Raw genomic sequence first — 21,870 nt, forward strand, 5'->3', positions numbered from 1 at the left:
TGTACTTAATCAAAGGACTGTGTCACATTGGCTCCTATTGTTCACTTACTTGGTCCTGTGACTGTAACGCTGCTCCACTTCACCAGTATTGTAGCTGGCTTTATCTTGTCACACACAACAAAACAGCAGCGACCCTCCCCTGATGGCTGATAACTTTAAAGCACCAGTGTAGTGTGTGTGTGTGTGTGTGTGTGTGTGAGTGTGTGTGTGTGTGTGTGTGTGTGTGTGTGTGTGTGTGTGTGTGTGTGTGTGTGTGTGTGTGTGTGTGTGTGTGTGTGTGTGTGTGCGTGCGTGCGTGCGTGTGTGCGTGCGTGTGTCTCTACTGCCACCTGTCGTGTCGGGGACGTATGACATCATTCATACAATGTGAGGTTGTTCAAATACAGACTCATCATAAGCTGATTTTTCAGTTATTTTGGACAGTGGATATTTGATAGGCTGAAGAAATAGTGGTACTTGAAATAATCACATTATTGTATGTATTTGGTGCTTGAAGGTTTAAGGATTTCTCCATTCAAAGTGCACCACACCCACAAAATCCCTTCAGAATATTGTAAATGTTTGGTCATTTTGTTAGTACTTGTAATCTATTTTAACTTCAAAGTATTTTTTTTTTCTTACCAAGATTTCACTAACACCAAAGACTTTGTAAATATTTTTTCTCATGCAGTCGTTAATTCAAATATGCCAAAAAGCCCATTACAATTAAATTCAAAAAAACTTTATTTGTCCCCGGGGGGACAATCCAAAGGCACACAGAGCAGTAAAATAACAACAGTGCAAGTAGACGAAACATTTTAACCTAAATATAAAGTGTCAATTTAAATACAACTTAAAGCTTAAACTTAACTTAAAAATACAAAATATAAAAAGAGTAGATCTAAGTGGACAGTGATCGGACTAACAGATGTAAACAGATGTAACCAGAACTATGTGCAGTAAACGAAAAATAAATATATATATACAGAACTATGTGCAAGTAAGCAAACTAAATGATAAGTTATAAGGTGCATGGTGAATAATGGAACAACAGAACTAATATATACAATATAACTATAAAGGTAAAAATGAGATAAATAAAGTGACCGTAGTGCAATGATGGATAAGAAACAATAAAGTAACCAGAACTGTATGAATACTGAAATAAAATGGATAGAATAAAGTGATGTAGTGCATGAGACCAGATAAAGCAGAGGCTGTTAAGGTGCATGGCAAATAGGAAGGAAGTGAATAAGCAAAGTTCACAGCTGAGAGTCTGCACACAAGGCTGGAGCTACAGGTAACAAGAAACGTTATCGACATTTTTAATTGCTTAGCCAACCAAAATGTATAAAAGATGTGTAGAATTCTGATGAGTTGTACGCTTTGTGTAAATTAAAACACAATTAACATGAGCAGGATGTTAAATATGCAGGTTTTTAAATGGTATAAAAGGTAAACCACCATGCAGACCTGGGCCAAAAATATTAAAATACAGTAAGTTTGCATGATTGTAAAAATAAATATGACATTCAAAACAACCCCCCATTATGCTCAATATACAGAAGCTTGTTAAAGTGGTTCTGTTTAAAAGTCAGTTGTGTACTTTAGTACCCAATCTGTAAGGGGAAAACTGCGATGATTTACGATGGTTTACTTCCTTATAATTTTACCAATAGAGAACATTTGACAGGTTAGTCTTTGACATACCCCTCTTTTATTGACCTCTTCTGATAAAACATGAGACCATAAACACCGTCATAACTTCATGTTTCTAAAGTGGGGTGAGGATGTTTCCCTCTGTGCAGTTCCTTATATATCTTAACCACAATGAAGCCAGGACTATCTCTGCCCCCGATGACAGTGCAAAGAAACCAAAAGGAAATCTAAGGTGTGACACTCCCCCCCCCCCCCCATCTGAAGAGAAAAGACAGTGATTTGACAAAGAAATCATTAAAATAATCATGTTTTTAAAAAGGTTGAATTGTATGCATGAAAAGCTCGTCAACAATTAACCTGAAAGTGGTAGGGATAGAAATTCAGCCAATATAAAGCAATTATCATCAATAAAAGTGCTCAACTGAGACACTTTGACCGTTAATAAGGAAGTAACAGGCGGGGCAAAGGTCTCTGTGGTTGTACAAGGCCAAAAAGGAGAAGCAGCTATATACAAAGCTGCTTGTATGAGAAGGGACCAGAGGTTACAGAGGGAGGGCACGGTTCAGAATTAAAAGTCAACACCTTTGGAATAAAGTTAATATTGGACGGCTTCAGCCCAGGCATGAAGGCATTTTTTACAAGACTTACGTGTTGTTGTTTTTTGTCAACACATCAGTCAAAGTACTGAAAATAGAAACTTGAAGTTTATCTTGGGACAAAAAAACAAATTGAAAAGGTTAATAATCTTCGCTTACCTTGAAAATGATGAAGCCGTTTTTCTTCAAAATCATCTCAGACAAGTCGCTGCTGGGCTTCTTCCTGTGTCTGCTTTGGGTAAGCTTTTTTTTTTTTTAACCTTCTCCTTTGATAGCGATCAAGTAGTGAATGTTTAGTGAAGAGACGGTTACCCTCAACAAAAGAAACTGTAGAGTCTAAACCACAGTTAAGATTTAAAGCATGATATGCATCATAATGAAGATAAGACTGTGGAATTACAAGATCTGAAATATAAGTATGCACAGAAAAAAAAAACAAGACTTGCATAACCTAAGAATGAAGAACCTTTTCAGATTGTGAAATATTCAAATAAGAATTTGTTCTTTCTCAGCAGTAGTAATCTTTTCCCACTGACTTCCTCAGAGTAACAAAAGTATAAATGAGGAAACAACTTAAAATAAATCATAAGCAAGGGCTGCCCATTCAGCATCTGTCTTTACTGTTGAATACATTCAAGAAGAAAGTTAATGTTTTGTATTTTATTAAGTCCATATTTTTAAGAAGGTACTTAATGCTAATATCCCATTTTTACAAAATGTAACCAATGGAAGTTTTCCTTTGTCAATATAGCCCAGAAATATCTAGTTTTAATAAATGTGACTTTCTGTAACCCCCTCCCCCCCCTCAGTTTACCAACTCTTTTTGTTGTGTTTCACTAAAAGTGGATTTAGAGGTTTAAAATATGAATATTAAAGTATGTAACAATTTCTGTGAAATATGTGCATTAGGATCTCTTGTATACAGTCTGGATTTAAAAATAGAGTAACACACTTGTAAAAAGATTTTTTCTAAACGTCTGTGTCAGGCTGCTGTTAAATGTATGATAGATACAAAATGATATAGATAAGATTAAAGTATATTTATGAAGATGCTCAGATTAAATTGCAGTTCTCTTAACTTTATAGATTGCTCTGTTACACTTTGGCTTTTTCACACTATGAATCTCTGTTTTCAGTGTGTCACAGATTCCAACCCAACAACATCATCACCAGCACCAACTCTGACAACAACAACGACACCGACACCGACAACGATTTCAACTACAATTAAACGTAAGTCTGAGCTGCTGTCCCTCATCTTTGTTGACATGTCTGTTTGCTTGTAATAAAGCAGACGTTTGTGAATTACACCATAACACCATGACTGTGAAGAACGATGGTTAATGAAGTCTTCTTACTGTTTTACTCTTGTGAAACTTTCAACTTGATTTTTTCAGCCCCTGATGACGTGGAGAAAGTTATCGTGAAGATTCAAGATGAGACAAGTATAACTCTGACGTGGAACAAAGTCAACAACATCTCGACATATGTCCTAAAATATGACGACAAAGACGGTGCCAAGGAGAAATATATCAATGAAAGCAATGTAGAGCAAGCTGTTGTATATGAGGTCTCTCCTCTGACAGCTGGGACAGTATATAATTTCACTGTCATCACTACATCAGGTGGACTCAACAGCAGTGGAAGATCAGTTGAAACGGTCACCCGTAAGTAACCTTTGGTTTACAACAGTAAACAGTGTGACTCAAGTATTCTTCTTCTTCTAATATTTTCTATATATATATTTGTGGAATTCAACTTTCAATGGCCAATGAGACAAGATGATTGTATAGATTCAGGAGGGCTAACAAACTTGTATTTGTATCCTAGGGCCTCGTAACGCAGACAATTTCAAGTCCATTGAGGAAACTGAGACGAGTATAACTCTACAGTGGAATAAAGTGGAAAACAATGACTATGTAATTAAGTATGGTTCAAATGAGGAACCGTTCACCGTGTTAGATGAAAACCCAGTGAAAAGGAAAATCTCAGGTCTCACAAATATGACCGAGTACAACTTCACCCTCTTCACTGTGTTTAAAAATGTCCGAAGCAGAGGAGTATACACCATTGCATTCACTGGTAAGAGAATATTTATAACTGGAGCTAAAACAGCACACTTTACACATATAAATTGAATTCAAGTTTCTTTGTAAGAGGTGGATGTACTTTGCTTTTTTTGCTTATGCTAATAAAATCTTGGAATTAAATGCAGGTTTTTATTAGCTGCTGTTGCTGATATATTAGTTTGAATGCAACTTGTGTTTTTGAAAAACATTAAGTGAGAGATAACCATTCCTTAAGTCAAATTTAAGCTGTTGTAACAGTTTCTTCTCCATTTATTTTGACACCCTAGCTCCTCCCAACCCAGGGGACTTCAAATCAGTGCAACAAAATGAGACCAGCATCACTCTGCAGTGGGAAAAAGTTAATGGCATCCTCAATTATACACTTGAGTATAATGGAACGGAGATAAACGTTACATCTGAGGGACTAGTTTCAGAGCAATACACAATCTCTGGTCTTACAAATGGGACTAAATACCAGTTCAGTCTGTTTGCAGTGTTTGAAAATGTCAGAAGCAGTGGAGTAAGAGTGTCTGCAGTCACAGGTAAGATGTTTTACTCTGTAAAAAACCTTCAAAAGCCTGGTGAGAACTCAGTTATATCAAATCTGGGTTTCCATGTTCCATGTTTTTCTCTAAATGTGTTCCTTTCTCGTGTTTCTTTACTTCCTAGCCCCTCGTAACACAGAAGCGATAACAATAGTTGGACAAAATGAGACCAGCATCACTCTGCAGTGGACCAAAGTTGATGACATGCTCAATTATACACTTGAGTTTGATGAATCTGAGATACACATCCCTGCATCAGAGGGAAATCTAGTAACAGTTTCAAATCTCACCAGTATGACTATATACCACTTCACTCTCTTCACTGTGTTTGAAAATGTCCGAAGCAGTGGAGCAAACATCTCAGCGGTCACTGGTAAATAATTGTTTTCTTACAATATGCCCATATTCTAACAACATTTGAACTGTTAATAACACTTTAATATAGCCAACATGTTTTTCAGTAAAAAGAAGAAAAAATACATTTTTATATCCTATTGTTATCATAAATTAGATTTCATTACAGTTTCTTCTCCATATTGTTTATACCCCAGCGCCTCCAAACACAGAACTTAAATCAGTTGAACAAACAGAGACCAGCATTACTCTGCGGTGGAAAAAAGTGGGCGACATCCTCAACTATGTACTTGTGCACAATCAACTTCAGGAAAACGTCACAGCATCAAAAGACCAAGAGTTTGTGACCAAAACAATCATTGGACTTATGAGCGGGACTAAATATGATTTCAGTCTCTTTGTTCTGTTTCATGATGTCAATAGCAGCGGACTTAGCTACACTGCAGCCACGGGTAAGTGTTCCATGTCTTTGTATAGACTTACAACAAGAGCATGCTGGGTAACTTTATATCCACTTATTAGACTTTTACCTATTCCTTAATGTGGCTGTTTATATTTTTGAAAGTTGTTTCATATTTCTTCTGTATACTTTAGCTCTATGTGACACAGAAAATGTGTACACTTTATATCTGAAGCGGACGAAATCCTTGAGTGAAATATTTTAAATCTCCCTCGAGGAGTTTATAGATGGTTTTAAACAGGTTGAAATTAATTCTGATGCCTCTATGAGACCCACAAAAATCACACAAGATCATCAACCAGAAAACCGATTATTTCTGAGATATTTTTTTAACCGCTGTCATGGGGTAGGTGTCAAACTAAGTGAGATGATGAGATTTTACCTCAGAAAAGACTACGTACACATTGACAGGACAAGGTCAGAGATAAGAAGTATCATTTTGTCCACAGGGATTGCCAAAACACTCAACACTAAAGTTCCCGAAAGGAGCTTTAATGGAAATAAGATAAGCTTCAGTGTTTCAGAGAGACACAAAAGCTGAGAGCTCTCAAGTGGGGCATGATATGATTTCAGTCAGCCCGTTGTGTTTGAAAATGAAAGAAGATAGAAAGATCGGCAGTGAATTAATCTGTCTTCAATGTATTGACTCAAGTCTGTGACCAGAGATCCACTTTTTTCTTTTTTTACTGAAGATGAGTGAAATCTTTTCTTTTATCAGTTCCCTCCCCAGTGGCTTTAGTGAACGTGACTGAACGCTCCGTGGACAGAATAACCCTTGTGTGGGAGAATGTGAGGAAAGACTGGACCTACTCTCTCCAGATAAATGGGGAAGAATACCACCTAGAAGTACTCGAGAATGTGGTGTTAAAAGAAATCGTCCATCTCAAGCCTGGCACAGAGTATACATTCAGGGTGACCACAAAGTTCTTTGGACACAACAGCGCTGCTTTTGAAGACTTCACAGTGACAAGTAAATACACAACTATTGTTATAGATTTGGTCCTGTGAATAAAAAGTACCTACATGTGCTGGTTCTTGAAAACCTGAGTTAGGATTCTTTTAAATGTTATTTTATGCAGGCTTAAACAGCTGAAGGTAATGCTCTGAAATGATTTTGTCTTTCATTTCAGCCATAAACTGTGCAGCTGTAGACTGGAAATTTACGAACTCATCGATCACAGGAACGGTTGAAGGCTTGTTCTCAAATGCAACAGCATTTCACAAATCACACAGTCATGTCAGTACCAAAGGTAGCACTGTGTCGTTTACTGGCCTTTACCCTGGAGCGACCTACAATCTATTTCTGGTATATGAAAAACAATCCAGAACCTTTGAACAGTGTAAACACACACTGACGATCAGTAAGTATTCATCTCTATTATTTTAAAGGTTTATTTTTGGGGCTTTTTGGGCCTTTATTTATAGATAGGACAGTGGATAGAGTCAGAAATCAGGGAGAGAGAGAGTGAGGAACGAAAGGAGCCACAGGTCTAATTCGAACCTGGGCCGCCCACATATGGGACGCGCACTAACCACTAGGCTAGCAGCGCCCCGTAATCTCTATTTTCACATTAACTATGTTCATTTTTCTCTGTGTCTGCACAGGAATTGTGTAAAAAAAAAAGTAAATATATTAAAGATGTAAATACAGTATGTTTCATTTAGAGCATACTGATAGTGAAAGCCGTCCTGTCATTTCATGTGATTGTTCTTTTTCTTGTTTCTGGAAACAAGATCAAGACATTAGAGAAAATTTTTAATTTGTACAATGTGTTGGTAATGTGTTGATTTGATTGTACTGAAAGTAAATCTTTCCAATTGTCTCTTGAAGCTCCTCCAGATTTAAGTGCTCACTGTGAGTACTTGGCGGCTGGATATTCAATACATATCAGCTGGAACAGACCAGCTGGACTGTGGACCGCAGTGGAGGTGAACGTGGCGGAGAAAACTCACATAGTGAATAACATGGTGGAACATCAAGTCCAAATATCTGGATTCAAACCTGCCAAAACATATAAGGTGTCTGTTGCAGCACTGTCTGGAGATTTAAGGAGTTCTACACCTTTTGTTTTTTCATGTCAAACTGATCCGAGGGGTAAGTGGAGTATGTTTCTCTATATAAAATCACAACTTTCAGTTTGTTTCATTCTCACGTTTTTCTCGTTATTTTGCTCTTTGGTATGACTCTTGTTTAACCCTAACTGGAAAATGAAGACTACATCACTTTGATGTTATAAAAGCTGCTCTGCTGTGTCTGACTTCTGTTACTATTATTCAATCCTGACTTTGCTCTTTGCAGGAGTCATTGCAGGGTCTGTAATGGGTGTGCTACTTTTTGTTGTTCTGGGATGTATGGCTGCATTCGTTCTGTTGAAAAGAAACAAAACATTCATTGGTGGTCCCAAACAAAAGGATAAAAAGCCTAAGTAAGTTTGTGTGTCATCATCTCCTCCTAATGTTAACAACTCTGTCACTGTCCTCTAATGTGGCTAAAAAAGAGAGAATTAGGTTTCATATAAAATGAATTTCAGAGAGAACTACTGGGTTGAAATACGTTGTATTTAAGATTGATGTATTATTTGTGTATGTCAGTTATCTTACCTTCCATTAGGTATACAAAGTGAAACAGATTCTACTTTTCACATGCTTCTTCCAGAACTGTTCCTGTGGAAAAGTTTCCAGACCACTTCTACCAGTTAAGTGTGGATGACAACAGAGGTTTCAGCCAGGAATATGAGGTATATAAAAGAAGCTTATTGTTGCTGGTTCTTCCTCTCACTCTTTCGGTAAGGCAGTAAAACTCCCTGTTTATAATGCCAACTTTCATGCAGAGCCTCATGCCTGTTGGTACAGAGCAGACACGTAAGGAAGCTCATCTTCTTGACAACAAACCGAGGAATCGCTTCAACAACGTCCTGCCATGTAAGCCAAGCACCAGCAACAAAGACTCGTAAAATGATTCAGATCCACTGACTCATTCTTGTTGTGGGTGTTTGACTTTGTTTTGGTTTGTTGCATTTAAACCATCTTCTGTTATGTTACATCATCCTAGACGACTGGTGTCGGGTGAAGCTCACTTCATCAGATGCCAATGGAACATCTGACTACATTAATGCCAATTACATGCCTGTAAGTACTACAAGTTGCAAAAAACATCTGTACACCTTCAGTCGAATTCAAACAATGTAGGAAGACTTAATGTGATTTGTAGGCATAAAAACATGTTTTTTAAATTTTTTTATTATTGTATACTGAATGATTTACAGAATTAGCTTCGACACTTTCTCCTCAGGGCCACAACAGCAGCAGAGAGTACATTGCCACTCAGGGCCCTCTGCCCTCCACAGTCAATGATTTCTGGAGGATGATCTGGGAACAGAGAGTGAAAGGTATTGTCATGGTAACCAACTGCAAAGAGAGTGGAAAGGTGGGTCCTCTGTTATTTTTCAGAATTAACTAAAACCCAATTTTATTCTAGGTGAAATTAAAATGTTGTGAGCGGTTGTAAATGATCTGCTTTTGTGCTTTTTCTGCTTAAAACAACTTCATGACCCTTATTTGTTTTTGTATGCATCCTTTTCCTAGACTAAGTGTGAACAATACTGGCCTGGAGACAGCAGACCTTGCATGTATGGAGAGCTGGTGGTCACCACCAGATATGAGCAGAAGGAGCTTTTCTGGACATTAAGGGAATTTACAGTAAAACATGTGGGTGAAATATTTGTGATGTAACTTAATAGGTTGGATGCACATTTGACCTTCTAGAGGAGGGTGTTTGACCATTTTCATTTATATTCTATTATTGTTGTATTGGTCCACAATGTAGACTTTCAGTTCTTTAATTCACAGAAGGACAGCTCAGAGGAACGCACAATGAAACATTTTCACTTCACCGCCTGGCCTGATCATGGAGTTCCACAGGGCACAGAGGTCCTGATCCAGTTCAGAGGACTGGTGAGACAGCACATAGAGAGAGAAGGGACTGGAGCACCTACTGTGGTCCACTGCAGGTACAAAATGAGATCTTATTTTCATGGGTAAAAATCCACTCATCTGAATATCTTAATACAACAATTTGTTATTGTATTTGACAGCTTCTGTGACATAACTTGAATATAAGTTGTGAGTGACGTGAAGTTAAGTATCTACTTTGTACCATCTGAACTACCTGATGATGAACACACCTGGTCTTTGTTTCAGTGCCGGAGTAGGGAGGACAGGCACCATTATTGCCCTGGATGTCATGCTTCAGCAGCTTGAGAAAGAGAGAGCCGTTAGCATCAACGCTTTTGTGCACAAGATGAGGCTGAGTCGACCACACATGGTGCAAACAGAGGTAAATATATTTGTGTTGTTTCAGGCTCAGATACCACTTCCTTTGTTAGCAACCCAGGCAAGGTTGTATTTATAAACTAGCCCCATATAAGCTTTACCCCCTCCCCCATTCTTACACAAACATTATTGTGTAAATTTTCAATCAAGATAATGAAGGCAACACTTTACTAAAGTTTACTAATGTTTATTTACATAATTTTCCACTACAAAGGCATGTAGTGGATTGTGGTTAACAACTGAACACTGGTAAAAAAAAAAAAAGCACATAAGGAGAGAGGCAGATTACTTTGTGGTTATAGCACCTTCACAAAAAGCTGTGCTTCTAAAATGACCAACTGTTGTTGTTTCCCTTTTTTTTTCAGTCCCAGTATGTTTTCTTGCACCAGTGCATCATGGACAGTCTGCAGCAAAACGAGAGGACTGAAGAGAACATATATGAGAATGATGACATGATATATGCCAATGCCACTGCACTCCAGCAGTTTCACAAAAGTAGCAACACTTAACTATATTGTTGTCTTTTGTGCAACTCATTTAAAAGCTAATGTCAAATCCTACATGCAAAGTTTGGTTTGAAATTTTAAATGACAAAAGTTGATGTTGTATATTTACTGTAAATGGATAGCACACTTAAGATTTTAATTTGTTTTCTTATCACCTCTTTAATGTGTAATATTAGAATGACTATCATGTGGGTGAAAAACACTCCTGAGGACAGAGGAATGTTTTAAAATTACATTCAGAAACAATGATCTCAACTTGTACAAGACATGAAATATTTTTATTAGAAAAAAATAAAATAGATAAATAGTACAGACGTTATTGCACAGCATCAGCTGGTCTCAAACTGTCAAAGATTAAGAACAGTTTTTGGTTCCAGTGTTTGTCCTTTAAGGGTCAACATTTTCAACTTTCCTGAAACAGACAGCACACCTGCTACACTCACAACCTCCTCAGCGTTTTTTTACTTGGTGGGTTTCTGCTTCTAGAGACTTTGAGGAAGTTAGCAATGATGAGTTTCTGTCTGGCCTTTAATGCCTCAGGGTTGATATCTGGCTCTGCACGTTGCTTGCCGGGATGCAGGGGCTCGATTTGACCAGCGTCAGACGGTGGAGGCACGGAGAACTTTTTAGCGATGTTGTGCAGGACACTGCACGCCTTGATAATATTGGACTTTTTGGCCAAAGAGTTTTCTTGTGCAAAATCGAGTTGATTTAAACACCTGAAGCGCCTCTTCATGGAGCCGAGCGTTGTTCGCATGACATCGTGGATCTTTGTGTGGGCCTCGTTGAAGCTGGTCTCGCTGTCATTTGCAGGTTCTGCCACAGGAGTCAGGACATGTTTGCTTAAGTTGTAGCCTTTCCCTGCTTTAAGAAAGACAAGAAAGAGAATGAAATTAATCTAACATCTGGACAACAAAACCCTAATATATATGATGAACCTTAAAATGTAATGAAGAAAAATGTGCAATCTCTGAAACACAGATGACATTGTAAATACTGTATATTAAGAACTGCACAGCTGTTATGTAGGGTTCTATTCAAAGGATGTAAGGGGCATAGTATGTGTTGTATGTTGTAATATGACTCACTCAGAATAAATTATAAAAAACTTTTTTTTTTAATGTAAAAAATGTTTTCTTATGTATGGTTTAATATCTTACCAATAACCCAAAAAGGTCCGTGTATTTCCTCCTCCATTTCCCTCCCTTTGAAAGACGACTCCCACAGCTCCTGCTCAAACGTGCTGCCTACACAACACTTTTCGACACTCAGTATGTTTCCGTCAGAGTCACATATGATCTGGCTCACCACAGATGTGTACCCCAAGGTGTTGACAAAACCCCTGAATGTGTCCGTCTCATAAGGGGAGGCTCTGATCTTGAAGTGAGCCGCGCCAAGGACGCCCAGCACATTGGGGATCCTACATAATTTCTCTGTCTTGAACGCGACCTTCTTTTTGGCCTCATGGGTTAGTGGGAAAGAGATGAACTGGTCGGACATGCCTGCGATGACTCCGGATACAGTGCTCATGATCGCGAGACAGTCCGTCTGACACTGTCCGACCCTCTGCAGGACACAGGGTGAGGAGACTCCGTGTGCGTAATAGTTCAACGCCACCATAACCATCTCGTCCACGGACAGAGTTGGGTTCTTCAGAGCCAACTTCTTTATGAAGATGCGAGCAGCGTCCAGGATGAAACTGATGCAGGGTCTGCTGAGGTTGAACATCTGGAACAAAGCTTCGTCGTCAAACTCATCAAAACAGCTCGGAGCCCCGAAGTCCGCTCCGCCGTTTCCGAGGAGCTCCTCCTGGACCGCGAGCCACACTGGAAGAGCGAAGGACATATCTTATACTGCTGCAGTTTGTTAAATACAAGAAAACACAGAGATTACAGAATGACTGAGAAGAAAATAAACAACAACAGCGAGAGGCATGGACGCACACTCTTCTTTATGATTTAGAGAGTACTCAAAGCTTTACTATATCGCCACCCAGTGGACAGGAATACCAACTACAAACTGAACGCTGAAAGAAATAAAATTAGAAACATCATTCCGTAATTGAACTTCAGGCCTATTTACATTGAAAATGTACTTTAATTGGAAAGTATTTTTGGAGAAATAAAAAGCACATACAAATGACACAACTTAAATAAAATAACGTAATTTCCTGTCAACATTTAAATTACAGCAGTATACTCACAGTTTGCAGATAATCGTGATGTTCATTAATATTTTTTCATTTTACTCTCAGCCAATTCCATGTAGTCTAGCCTTATCCTATCAAACTTATCCGGCCTCATAATCGTCACAGTAATAAACCAGCCATTTGGTTATTTGAATTAATCAAGAAGTCAAACAATTACCAGGCGAGTCCTCTCGCATGTCACTGCCAACTGCAACCTGTTGATCGTTATTCCATTCATGGATATTGGCTGGCTCCAAAAAATTCCTTGCATGTCTCCTGAAGGTGTCATACTGGAAAATCCAGAGCTGTATTGCCTTACATACCTATGGTTAAGCAAAAAGAAAATACAAAGCTGCAGTAAAAGTGCATTCTTTGCTGAATGAATATAGATTGAAACATTAGAAAGAAGAGACCTACCTTCGCCAGCTGGAAGAATGAAGCGCCTGTGAAGTTTGTAGCTGCAGATAACTCCAGATTTCCCACATGGGTGCTGGCAACAATGGGCTGGCTTTGCCACTTTCTGGAATAGTTGCAGATGTGGCAAAGCTGTTTAAAAGCCACAAGTGTGCCCGTGCTTTGCCGCTGGACCTCCGACTGCCTCTTACACACGGGACAGGTTTCAAATAGTTCCCTCAGACACGAGTCAAACACAATGTATTTTGTGTCGCCATAAGTGACCAGCGGCCCAACTGTACTGCAATAAAGAAATAAGAAAAATACAATTTAATTGGACTTCACAAAGAGGTTTTTATATTTATTTTTGATCAGCTGATAAATTGCAGTAACAAATTACTCAAAATACTGTACTTACAACATTTCAGACTCCTCTTTAATAGAGTCGTCAGGGTTAAAGGTTGATCTAATAGGCTCAGCTTCTGTTGATCTGCAATAAAGAAATGAGAAAAATACAATTTAATTGGACTTCACAGAGATTTTATATTTATTTTTGATCAGCTGATAAATTACACACACACACACACACACACACACACACACACACACACACACACACACACACACACACACACACACACACACACACACACACACACACACACACACACACACACACACACACACACACACACACACACACACACACACACACACACACACACACACACACACACACACACACACACACACACACACACACACACACACACACACACACACACACACACACACACACACACACACACACACACACACACACACACACACACACACACACACACACACACACACACACACACACACACACACACACACACACACACACACACACACACACACACACACACACACACACACACACTAATAATATTAGTAATTAAATAACTAATTTGAGACTGATTTGAGTGATATTTTGGTTATATTTCCCTCAGTACAGGGTGGTGCCCCAAAACGAGATTAAACATAGTTTGATGATATTTTATTTATATTATTAATAATTAGAAACAATTATTAAAGAATATAACCAAAGTTGACTTGATACAACCCCAACATACTGTACTTACAACATTTCATACTCCTCTTTAATAAAGTCGTCAGGGTTAAAGGTTGATCTAATAGGCTCTGCTTCTGCTGATGTCTCTCCCTCTTCTTCCTCTTTCACCTCCAGAAAACGGGGCCTCTTACTTGGTCTGAAAGCGTTGCCGTCTGTAGGTGTTGATGATAGGAGAAGTTGTGGACCAGTGCAAACAGGCTCTGTGCCAGTACTGACCTGAGACACTGTAGCCTGTGTGCCTAAGAATAAAAGAAAACAAAAAAGATTGTTTTGTTTAATTTGTTCATTGTCACTCTAATAACTAGTGTCTTTAATTAAAAAATAATCATTTATATATATATATATATATATATATATATATATTACAGTGTTTCTCCTAGGCTTAGAGCTCTGGGGGGGGGAGAAATCGCGAGTCGGACACTGCCACAGATACCAAAAGGGATCATGGTGTTCATGTGTTTCTCTTAATGACAGCAGTCAGTATAGCAAATGAACAATTATTTGAACCTGTAACGGTCTGTCCAGCTTAGTTTTTGTTCCTGCGTCTCCTGTTTCTGAGCGCACCTGAATGTATCTCTCATTGTCTGAGCACCCCTGAATGCAGCATGCTCAAGGCGCATCCCGAGTAACGGCAGTGAGAGACATGCCCAGAGAAGTCTGAAGTAAACCAAGCGGACTACTGTATTTTCTGATGGTTCTTACGGACTTTTTATTATTGCGTGAGTCCGTCAGACACAACCACACACACCTAGGCCTCCGCTGGTGAGAGTGTGCTCACCTGTGTGCGCACAAGTGTCTGTGTATGTGTGTGCATCGGGGCGAAACTCCGGCGTGTGCGACTTATAGAGTAGAGGAGAATTGTAAACGCGCGACCATGTAGAGACAGAAATGACATGCCATCGTGTAAATAAGATAAATAACATAAGGCTGTTTAGTTTGTTTAATAAAAGGTATGAAAGGCATCCTTATGACTTCTGTTGTGATCTGGCGCTATATAGAAAATAAAATGAACTTGACCATCAAGGGGGGCGGGCCACCCCCCTAATATAATGGTAGGGGAAACACTGTATATATACACGCACAGACACATCTTCTTACCTTTGCTTTTCATATGGCAGTCCCTTAGTGTACCCCAAGACAACTGTGTGCCGACAGATGACCCATTTGGAGGTACTGTGCACTCTGAGACTTGGTGTGGGGAATCCGTCTGACACCCAGCATCATTGAATCTTGATGAACTCATTTGGATACTGGAACTTGTGGTCTGTAATGTACTCTGACGACAGAAAATAGCAAATTTTGCATGGCTTTTTAGCATGAATCAGAAATATTATGTATTCTTTTCCACAACCAAATAAGCAGGTCACGTTATTCCATTCATGGATATTGGCTGGCTCCAAAAAATTCCTTGCATGTCTCCTGAAGGTGTCATACTGGAAAATCCAGAGTTGTATTGCCTTACATACCTATGGTTAAGCAAAAAGAAAATACAAAGCTGCAGTAAAAGTGCATTCTTTGCTGAATGAATAAAGATTGAATCATTAGAAAGAAGAGACCTACCTTCTCCAGCTGGAAGAATGAAGCACCTGTGAAGTTTGTAGCTGCAGATAACTCCAGATTTCCCACATGGGTGCTGGCAACAATGGGCTGGCTCTGCCACTTTCTGGAATAGTTGCAGTTGTGGCAAAGCTGTTTAAAAGCCACAAGTGTGCCCGTGCTTTGCCGCTGGACCTCCGACTGCCTCTTACACACAGGACAGGTTTCAAATAGTTCCCTCAGACACGAGTCAAACACGATGTATTTTGTGTCGCCATAAGTGACCAGCGGCCCAACTGTACTGCAATAAAGAAATGAGAAAAATACAATTTAATTGGACTTCACAAAGAGGTTTTTATATTTATTTTTGATCAGCTGATAAATTGCAGTAACAAATTACTCAAAATACTGTACTTACGACATTTCAGACTCCTCTTTAATAAAGTCGTCAGGGTTAAAGGTTGATCTAATAGGCTCTGCTTCTGCTGATCTGCAATAAAGAAATGAGAAAAATACAATTTAATTGGACTTCACAAAGAGGTTTTTATATTTATTTTTGATCAGCTGATAAATTGCAGTAACAAATTACTCAAAATACTGTACTTACAACATTTCATACTCCTCTTTAATAGAGACGCCAGGGTTAAAGGTTGATCTAATAGGCTCTGCTTCCGCTGATCTGCAATAAAGAAAAATACAATTTATTTGGACTTCACAAAGAGGTTTTTATAGTTATTTTGATCAGCTGATAAATTGCAGTAACAAATTACTCAAAATACTGTACTTACAACATTTCAGACTCCTCTTTAATAAAGTCGTCAGGGTTAAAGGTTGATCTAATAGGCTCTGCTTCTGCTGATGTCTCTCCCTCTTCTTCCTCTTTCACCTCCAGAAGACGGGGCCTCTTACTTGGTCTGAAAGCGTTGTCGTCTGTAGGTGTTGATGATAGGAGAAGTTGTGGACCAGTGCAAACAGGCTCTGTGCCAGTACTGACCTGAGACACTGTAGCCCGTGTGCCTAAGAATAAAAGAAAACAAAAAAGATTGTTTTGTTTAATTTGTTCATTGTCACTCTAATAACTAGTGTCTTTAACTATTTTATAATGAAAAAAAATAATTCATATATATATATATATATACGCACAGACACATCTTCTTACCTTTACTTTTCATATGGCAGTCCCTTCCCGACTGACATCCAGCATCATTGAATCCTGATGCACTCATTTGGATACTGGAACTTCTGGTCTGTAATGTACTCTGAAGACAGAAAACAGCAAATTTAGCATGGCTTTTTAACATGAATCAGAAATATTATGTATTCTTTTCCACAGCTTAATAAGCAGGTCACACGTGTGTGTCATTCTAAACAAAGTACCTGCTGCACACACCTGTAGGTGTCTTGACTCATTGTATTTATAAATCTATCCTGAACACCCCTAACACTACTTATATCACTGAGGGTGGTTAACAATGCTATACCTACAGTTTTAGGTGAAAGTCTGTAAATAGCCAAGTAGTGCTCAAATTTCGAAACAATAGCACTACTTAACATGTTAACCAAGACATACAGCTGAGCTACATCTAGCGGCTTTCAATCAAAATAAAAAGACGACAAATGAAGCGTACTTACAGGCTGTGATTGTGAACTTCCATCGTGGCCAAAAAGATTAGGAACAGCACCTTCTTTCAGAATCAGTTTTTTTGCAAATCCCAACTTGAATTTTGTCCAGTTAGCGAAGCAGTCCTCGATGAAATGCCGGGAACACAAGAAGATGTTGGGGCTGTACTGCTGAGGAACAGTCCTAAACATAAACGACAGCCACATGTTCCTCAAACTGGCACTGCTCGGCAGTCCATGCAGAGAAGAATTGGAGTCGCATTTGAAGAAACAACGTCTGGTTGTCATGTCTGTATGCAAACAGTTACCAAGTAGCAACGAGAACTTGTTGTTGTTCTTCCGGTTTTCCGGCAGGCTGCAGGCTGTACACTGTAGAATAATGCTGCCCTCCACAGTCTAGGAGTGTGTACTTAATTCATATCTTCAGATTCAAGCAAGAATCTAAGAACTGCGAAGCCAACAGATTGAAAGTTTGTATCCACAAAAAATATAGACTTAAAGAAGAAGGATGAGAGTCCCAGGTTAGATAACTCACTGAATAACTCACTTCTTTCATATTTGTCACAAACAAACACAACATGATGGACTGTTTCCTCCTTTCCACACTGACACAGATCATCAGGGTGTTTACCGATGACCTTTAAATAACTGGACAGACCACAATGTCCTAACCTCAGCCTAGTTAAAACTACACCGTCCTTTCTGAAAACTTTTAGCAGTAACCTCTTCCTTTTTATTCTGGGATCAGTCTGGGATATGAAGGAGGTAGTAAAATGACAAGGAATGTCCGAATGGTTCTTCTCTGTGATTGTGAATTGTTTGTTTTAGTGATTTTTTCATTTTCACTTTTTCTTTTTTCATCTGTCATGATGCTTTTGATGTTGTGTGAAGCACTTTGCATTGCCTTGTTGTACGTACACACACACACACGCACACACACACACACACACACACACACACACACACACACACACACACACTGGTGCTTTAAGGTTATCAGCCATCAGGGGAGGGTCGCTGTTTTGTGGTGTGTAACAAGATAAAGCTTTGTGTGTGTGTGTGTGCGTGTGCGTGTGTGTGTGTGTGTGTGTGTGTGTGTGTGTGTGTGTGTCAAGTACATTTAAGAAACAGTAATTCTCGTCTGTGGTGTCGTTAAAGAAGGCTGGCATAGAAGACCATATAGTGTGTCAAGCTACTTCAGAGGAAAGTTGACTCCCAGAGAGCAGTGAGGTACTTTGTCTTTTTACTGCTACACGACTTGATACCGTTCCTCATTTCTGTCTTTTAGAAATGCAGTCTGTGGTCAAACAAAACCTCCACTCGGAGACCGAAGGAGACATCAACAAGCTCATCAACCTGAAGCTCAATGCATCCTACACCTACCTTTCTCTGGTGAGATCTCTTTAGCTGTAATGTTTATCCAGATACTTGGTCACTGCGTGAATTTTCTTTTGTATTACAAAGTATTTGCAATTGAATCCTCAAATACTGTGTTTCAGTGTTCTGTTCTTGTGTAATCTTAGTCTATCTAAGTCTAAATCTAAGTTTTCCGTGCCTCCACCGTCTGACACTGGTCAAATCGAGCCCCTGCATCCCGGCAAGCAACGTGCAGAGCCAGATATCAACCCTGAGGCATTAAAGGCCAGACAGAAACTCATCATTGCTAACTTCCTCAAAGTCTCTAGTACCAGAAACCCACCAAGTAAAGGAATCGCTGAGGAGGTTGTGAGTGTAGCAGGTGTGCTGTCTGTTTCAGGAAGCAAAGAAACACTAGAACCAAAAACTGTTCTTAATCTTTGACAGTTTGAGACCAGCTGATGCTGTGCAATAAAGTCTGTACTATTTATCTATTTTATTTTTTTCTAATAAAAAATATTTCATGTCTTGTACAAGTTGAGATCATTGTTTCTGAATGTAATTTTAAAACATTCTTCTGTCCTCAGGAGTGTTTTTCACCCACATGATAGTCATTCTAATATTACACATAAGAAAACAAATTAAAATCTTAAGTGTGCTATCCATTTACAGTAAATATACAACATCAACTTTTGTCATTTAAAATTTCAAACCAAACTTTGCATGTAGGATTTGACATTAGCTTTTAAATGAGTTGCACAAATGAAAACAATATAGTTAAGCGTTGCTACTTTTGTGAAACTGCTGGAGTGCAGTGGCATTGGCATATATCATGTCATCATTCTCATATATGGTCTCTTCAGTCCTCTCGTTTTGCTGCAGACTGTCCATGATGCACTGGTGCAAGAAAACATACTGGGACTGAAAAAAAGGAAACAACAACAGTTGGTCATTTCAGAAGCACAGCTTTTTGTGAAGGTGCTATAACCACAAAGTAATCTGCCTCTCTCCTTATGTGCTTTTTTTTTTTACCAGTGTTCAGTTGTTAACCACAATCCACTACATGCCTTTGTAGTGGAAAATTATGTAAATGAACATTAGTAAACTTTAGTAAAGTGTTGCCTTCATTATCTTGATTGAAAAAAAAAAAGAATGGGGGAGGGGGTAAAGCTTATATGGGGCTAGTTTATAAATGCAACCTTGCCTGGGTTGCTGACAAAGGAAGTGGTATCTGAGGCTGAAACAACACAAATATATTTACCTCTGTTTGCACCATGTGTGGTCGACTCAGCCTCATCTTGTGCACAAAAGCGTTGATGCTAACAGCTCTCTCTTTCTCAAGCTGCTGAAGCATGACATCCAGGGCAATAATGGTGCCTGTCCTCCCTACTCCGGTACTGAAACAAAGACCAGGTGTGTTCATCATCAGGTAGTCCAGATGGTACAAAGTAGATACTTAACTTCATGTCACTCACAACTTATATTCAAGTTATGTCACAGAAGCTGTCAAATACAATAACAAATAGTTGTATTAAGATATTCAGATGAGTGGATTTTTACCCATGAAAATAAGATCTCATTTTGTACCTGCAGTGGACCACAGTAGGTGCTCCAGTCCCTTCTCTCTCTATGTGCTGTCTCACCAGTCCTCTGAACTGGATCAGGACCTCTGTGCCCTGTGGAACTCCATGATCAGGCCAGGCGGTGAAGTGAAAATGTTTCATTGTGCGTTCCTCTGAGCTGTCCTTCTGTGAATTAAAGAACTGAAAGTCTACGTTGTGGACCAATACAACAATAATAGAATATAAATTAAAATGGTCAAACACCCTCCTCTAGAAGGTCAAATGTGCATCCAACCTATTAAGTTACATCACAAATATTTCACCCACATGTTTTACTGTAAATTCCCTTAATGTCCAGAAAAGCTCCTTCTGCTCATATCTGGTGGTGACCACCAGCTCTCCATACATGCAAGGTCTGCTGTCTCCAGGCCAGTATTGTTCACACTTAGTCTAGGAAAAGGATGCATGTATGTACTTACTAAAGTTATTATCTTCATTCTATCCCAGTTAAATTGCATCAAGTTTTTCTTTGATACATTTGCAAGATTGATTGCTATTGCAAAAGGGACATCATATATTGTATATGTTATGATGCACATTTGTGTTACCTACATATATATTTTTTCCTTTAGAACCACACACACACGTATATAAACACACATACACACCAAGATCCGTAGATTGATTCTCATAACTACACGAATGGGACACGAGATATGATTTTTTCCATTTAATCTTGTTTTAAGTTTTCCATTATTCTCCTGTGTGTGTGTGTGTGTGTGTGTGTGTGTGTGTGTGTGTGTGTGTGTGTGTGTGTGTGTGTGTGTGTGTGTGTGTGTGTGTGAGGGAAATGGAGGAGGAAATACACAGACCTTTTTGGGTTATTGGTAAGATATTAAACCATACACAAGAAAACATTTTTTACATTTATAAAAAAACGTTTTTTATAATTTATTGAGTGAGTCATATTACAACAAACAACACATACTATGACCCTTACATCCTTTGAATAGAACCCTACATAACAGCTGTGCAGTTCTTAATATACAGTATTTACAATGTCATCTGTGTTTCAGAGATTGCACATTTTTCTTCAGTACATTCTAACAAACACTCACTTCTAGTTTGGTGATTGATGTTTCTCATGTGTAGGTTCTGATTAAGTTTCTCAACTCGATGTAAAGACTTCAGTCCATTTTAAGGTTCATCATATATATTAGGGTTTTGTTGTCCAGATGTTAGATTAATTTCATTCTCTTTCTTGTCTTTCTTAAAGCAGGGAAAGGCTACAACTTAAGCAAACATGTCCTGACTCCTGTGGCAGAACCTGCAAATGACAGCGAGACCAGCTTCAACGAGGCCCACACAAAGATCCACGATGTCATGCGAACAATGCTCGGCTCCATGAAGAGGCGCTTCAGGTGTTTAAATCAACTCGATTTTGCACAAGAAAACTCTTTGGCCAAAAAGTCCAATATTATCAAGGCGTGCAGTGTCCTGCACAACATCGCTAAAAAGTTCTCCGTGCCTCCACCGTCTGACGCTGGTCAAATCGAGCCCCTGCATCCCGGCAAGCAACGTGCAGAGCCAGATATCAA

At 38.9% G+C, this 21,870-nt stretch overlaps 4 protein-coding genes across 10 annotated transcripts in view; 1 reads left to right on the forward strand and 3 right to left on the reverse strand.

The window, feature by feature from the left end:
* Positions 1 to 21,870, reverse strand: part of zgc:56095 (Ferritin, lower subunit-like) — a 137,929-nt gene that overhangs the window by 2,330 nt on the left and 113,729 nt on the right. The window lies entirely within an intron of this gene.
* LOC132955938 (receptor-type tyrosine-protein phosphatase H-like) overlaps positions 2,143 to 21,870 on the forward strand; it is a 34,252-nt gene continuing 14,524 nt past the window's right edge. The window contains exons 1-19 of the mRNA XM_061029031.1: positions 2,143 to 2,472; positions 3,371 to 3,467; positions 3,632 to 3,901; positions 4,065 to 4,316; positions 4,591 to 4,845; positions 4,973 to 5,221; positions 5,400 to 5,654; positions 6,381 to 6,632; positions 6,793 to 7,023; positions 7,494 to 7,757; positions 7,962 to 8,088; positions 8,319 to 8,400; positions 8,494 to 8,584; positions 8,715 to 8,791; positions 8,955 to 9,089; positions 9,248 to 9,370; positions 9,512 to 9,672; positions 9,863 to 9,998; positions 10,360 to 10,807. Coding sequence (XP_060885014.1) covers positions 2,401 to 2,472; positions 3,371 to 3,467; positions 3,632 to 3,901; positions 4,065 to 4,316; positions 4,591 to 4,845; positions 4,973 to 5,221; positions 5,400 to 5,654; positions 6,381 to 6,632; positions 6,793 to 7,023; positions 7,494 to 7,757; positions 7,962 to 8,088; positions 8,319 to 8,400; positions 8,494 to 8,584; positions 8,715 to 8,791; positions 8,955 to 9,089; positions 9,248 to 9,370; positions 9,512 to 9,672; positions 9,863 to 9,998; positions 10,360 to 10,503 — 3,273 coding nt within the window. The 5' untranslated portion in view covers positions 2,143 to 2,400 and the 3' untranslated portion in view covers positions 10,504 to 10,807. The remainder of the gene's footprint in view (positions 2,473 to 3,370; positions 3,468 to 3,631; positions 3,902 to 4,064; positions 4,317 to 4,590; positions 4,846 to 4,972; positions 5,222 to 5,399; positions 5,655 to 6,380; positions 6,633 to 6,792; positions 7,024 to 7,493; positions 7,758 to 7,961; positions 8,089 to 8,318; positions 8,401 to 8,493; positions 8,585 to 8,714; positions 8,792 to 8,954; positions 9,090 to 9,247; positions 9,371 to 9,511; positions 9,673 to 9,862; positions 9,999 to 10,359; positions 10,808 to 21,870) is intronic.
* Positions 10,845 to 17,693, reverse strand: LOC132955939 (uncharacterized). Of its 7 annotated transcripts, XM_061029032.1 has the most exons (14): positions 17,367 to 17,693; positions 16,894 to 16,993; positions 16,523 to 16,751; positions 16,342 to 16,413; positions 16,153 to 16,224; positions 15,759 to 16,035; positions 15,566 to 15,664; positions 15,297 to 15,474; positions 14,209 to 14,437; positions 13,500 to 13,571; positions 13,106 to 13,382; positions 12,867 to 13,011; positions 11,661 to 12,326; positions 10,845 to 11,364 (listed from the first exon to the last, which is right to left on the reverse strand). In XM_061029032.1, the coding sequence occupies exons 1-14, from the start codon at positions 17,640 to 17,642 to the stop codon at positions 10,940 to 10,942; spliced, it is 3,117 nt and encodes a 1,038-aa protein (XP_060885015.1). In that variant the 5' UTR covers positions 17,643 to 17,693; the 3' UTR covers positions 10,845 to 10,939. The 7 variants fall into 7 exon arrangements, with proteins under 7 accessions (XP_060885015.1, XP_060885016.1, XP_060885017.1 ...); XM_061029033.1 differs by lacking the exon at positions 16,342 to 16,413; XM_061029034.1 differs by lacking the exon at positions 16,153 to 16,224.
* LOC132955946 (receptor-type tyrosine-protein phosphatase H-like) lies at positions 19,183 to 20,733 on the reverse strand. The gene is made up of 4 exons (XM_061029045.1): positions 20,600 to 20,733; positions 20,298 to 20,458; positions 19,972 to 20,107; positions 19,183 to 19,631 (listed from the first exon to the last, which is right to left on the reverse strand). Exons 1-4 carry the CDS (start codon positions 20,678 to 20,680, stop codon positions 19,488 to 19,490), a joined length of 522 nt encoding a protein of 173 aa, XP_060885028.1. The 5' UTR covers positions 20,681 to 20,733; the 3' UTR covers positions 19,183 to 19,487.

The sequence above is a fragment of the Labrus mixtus genome, chromosome 21, assembly GCF_963584025.1.
Source record: "Labrus mixtus chromosome 21, fLabMix1.1, whole genome shotgun sequence".
In the NCBI taxonomy this organism is placed as follows: domain Eukaryota; kingdom Metazoa; phylum Chordata; class Actinopteri; order Labriformes; family Labridae; genus Labrus; species Labrus mixtus.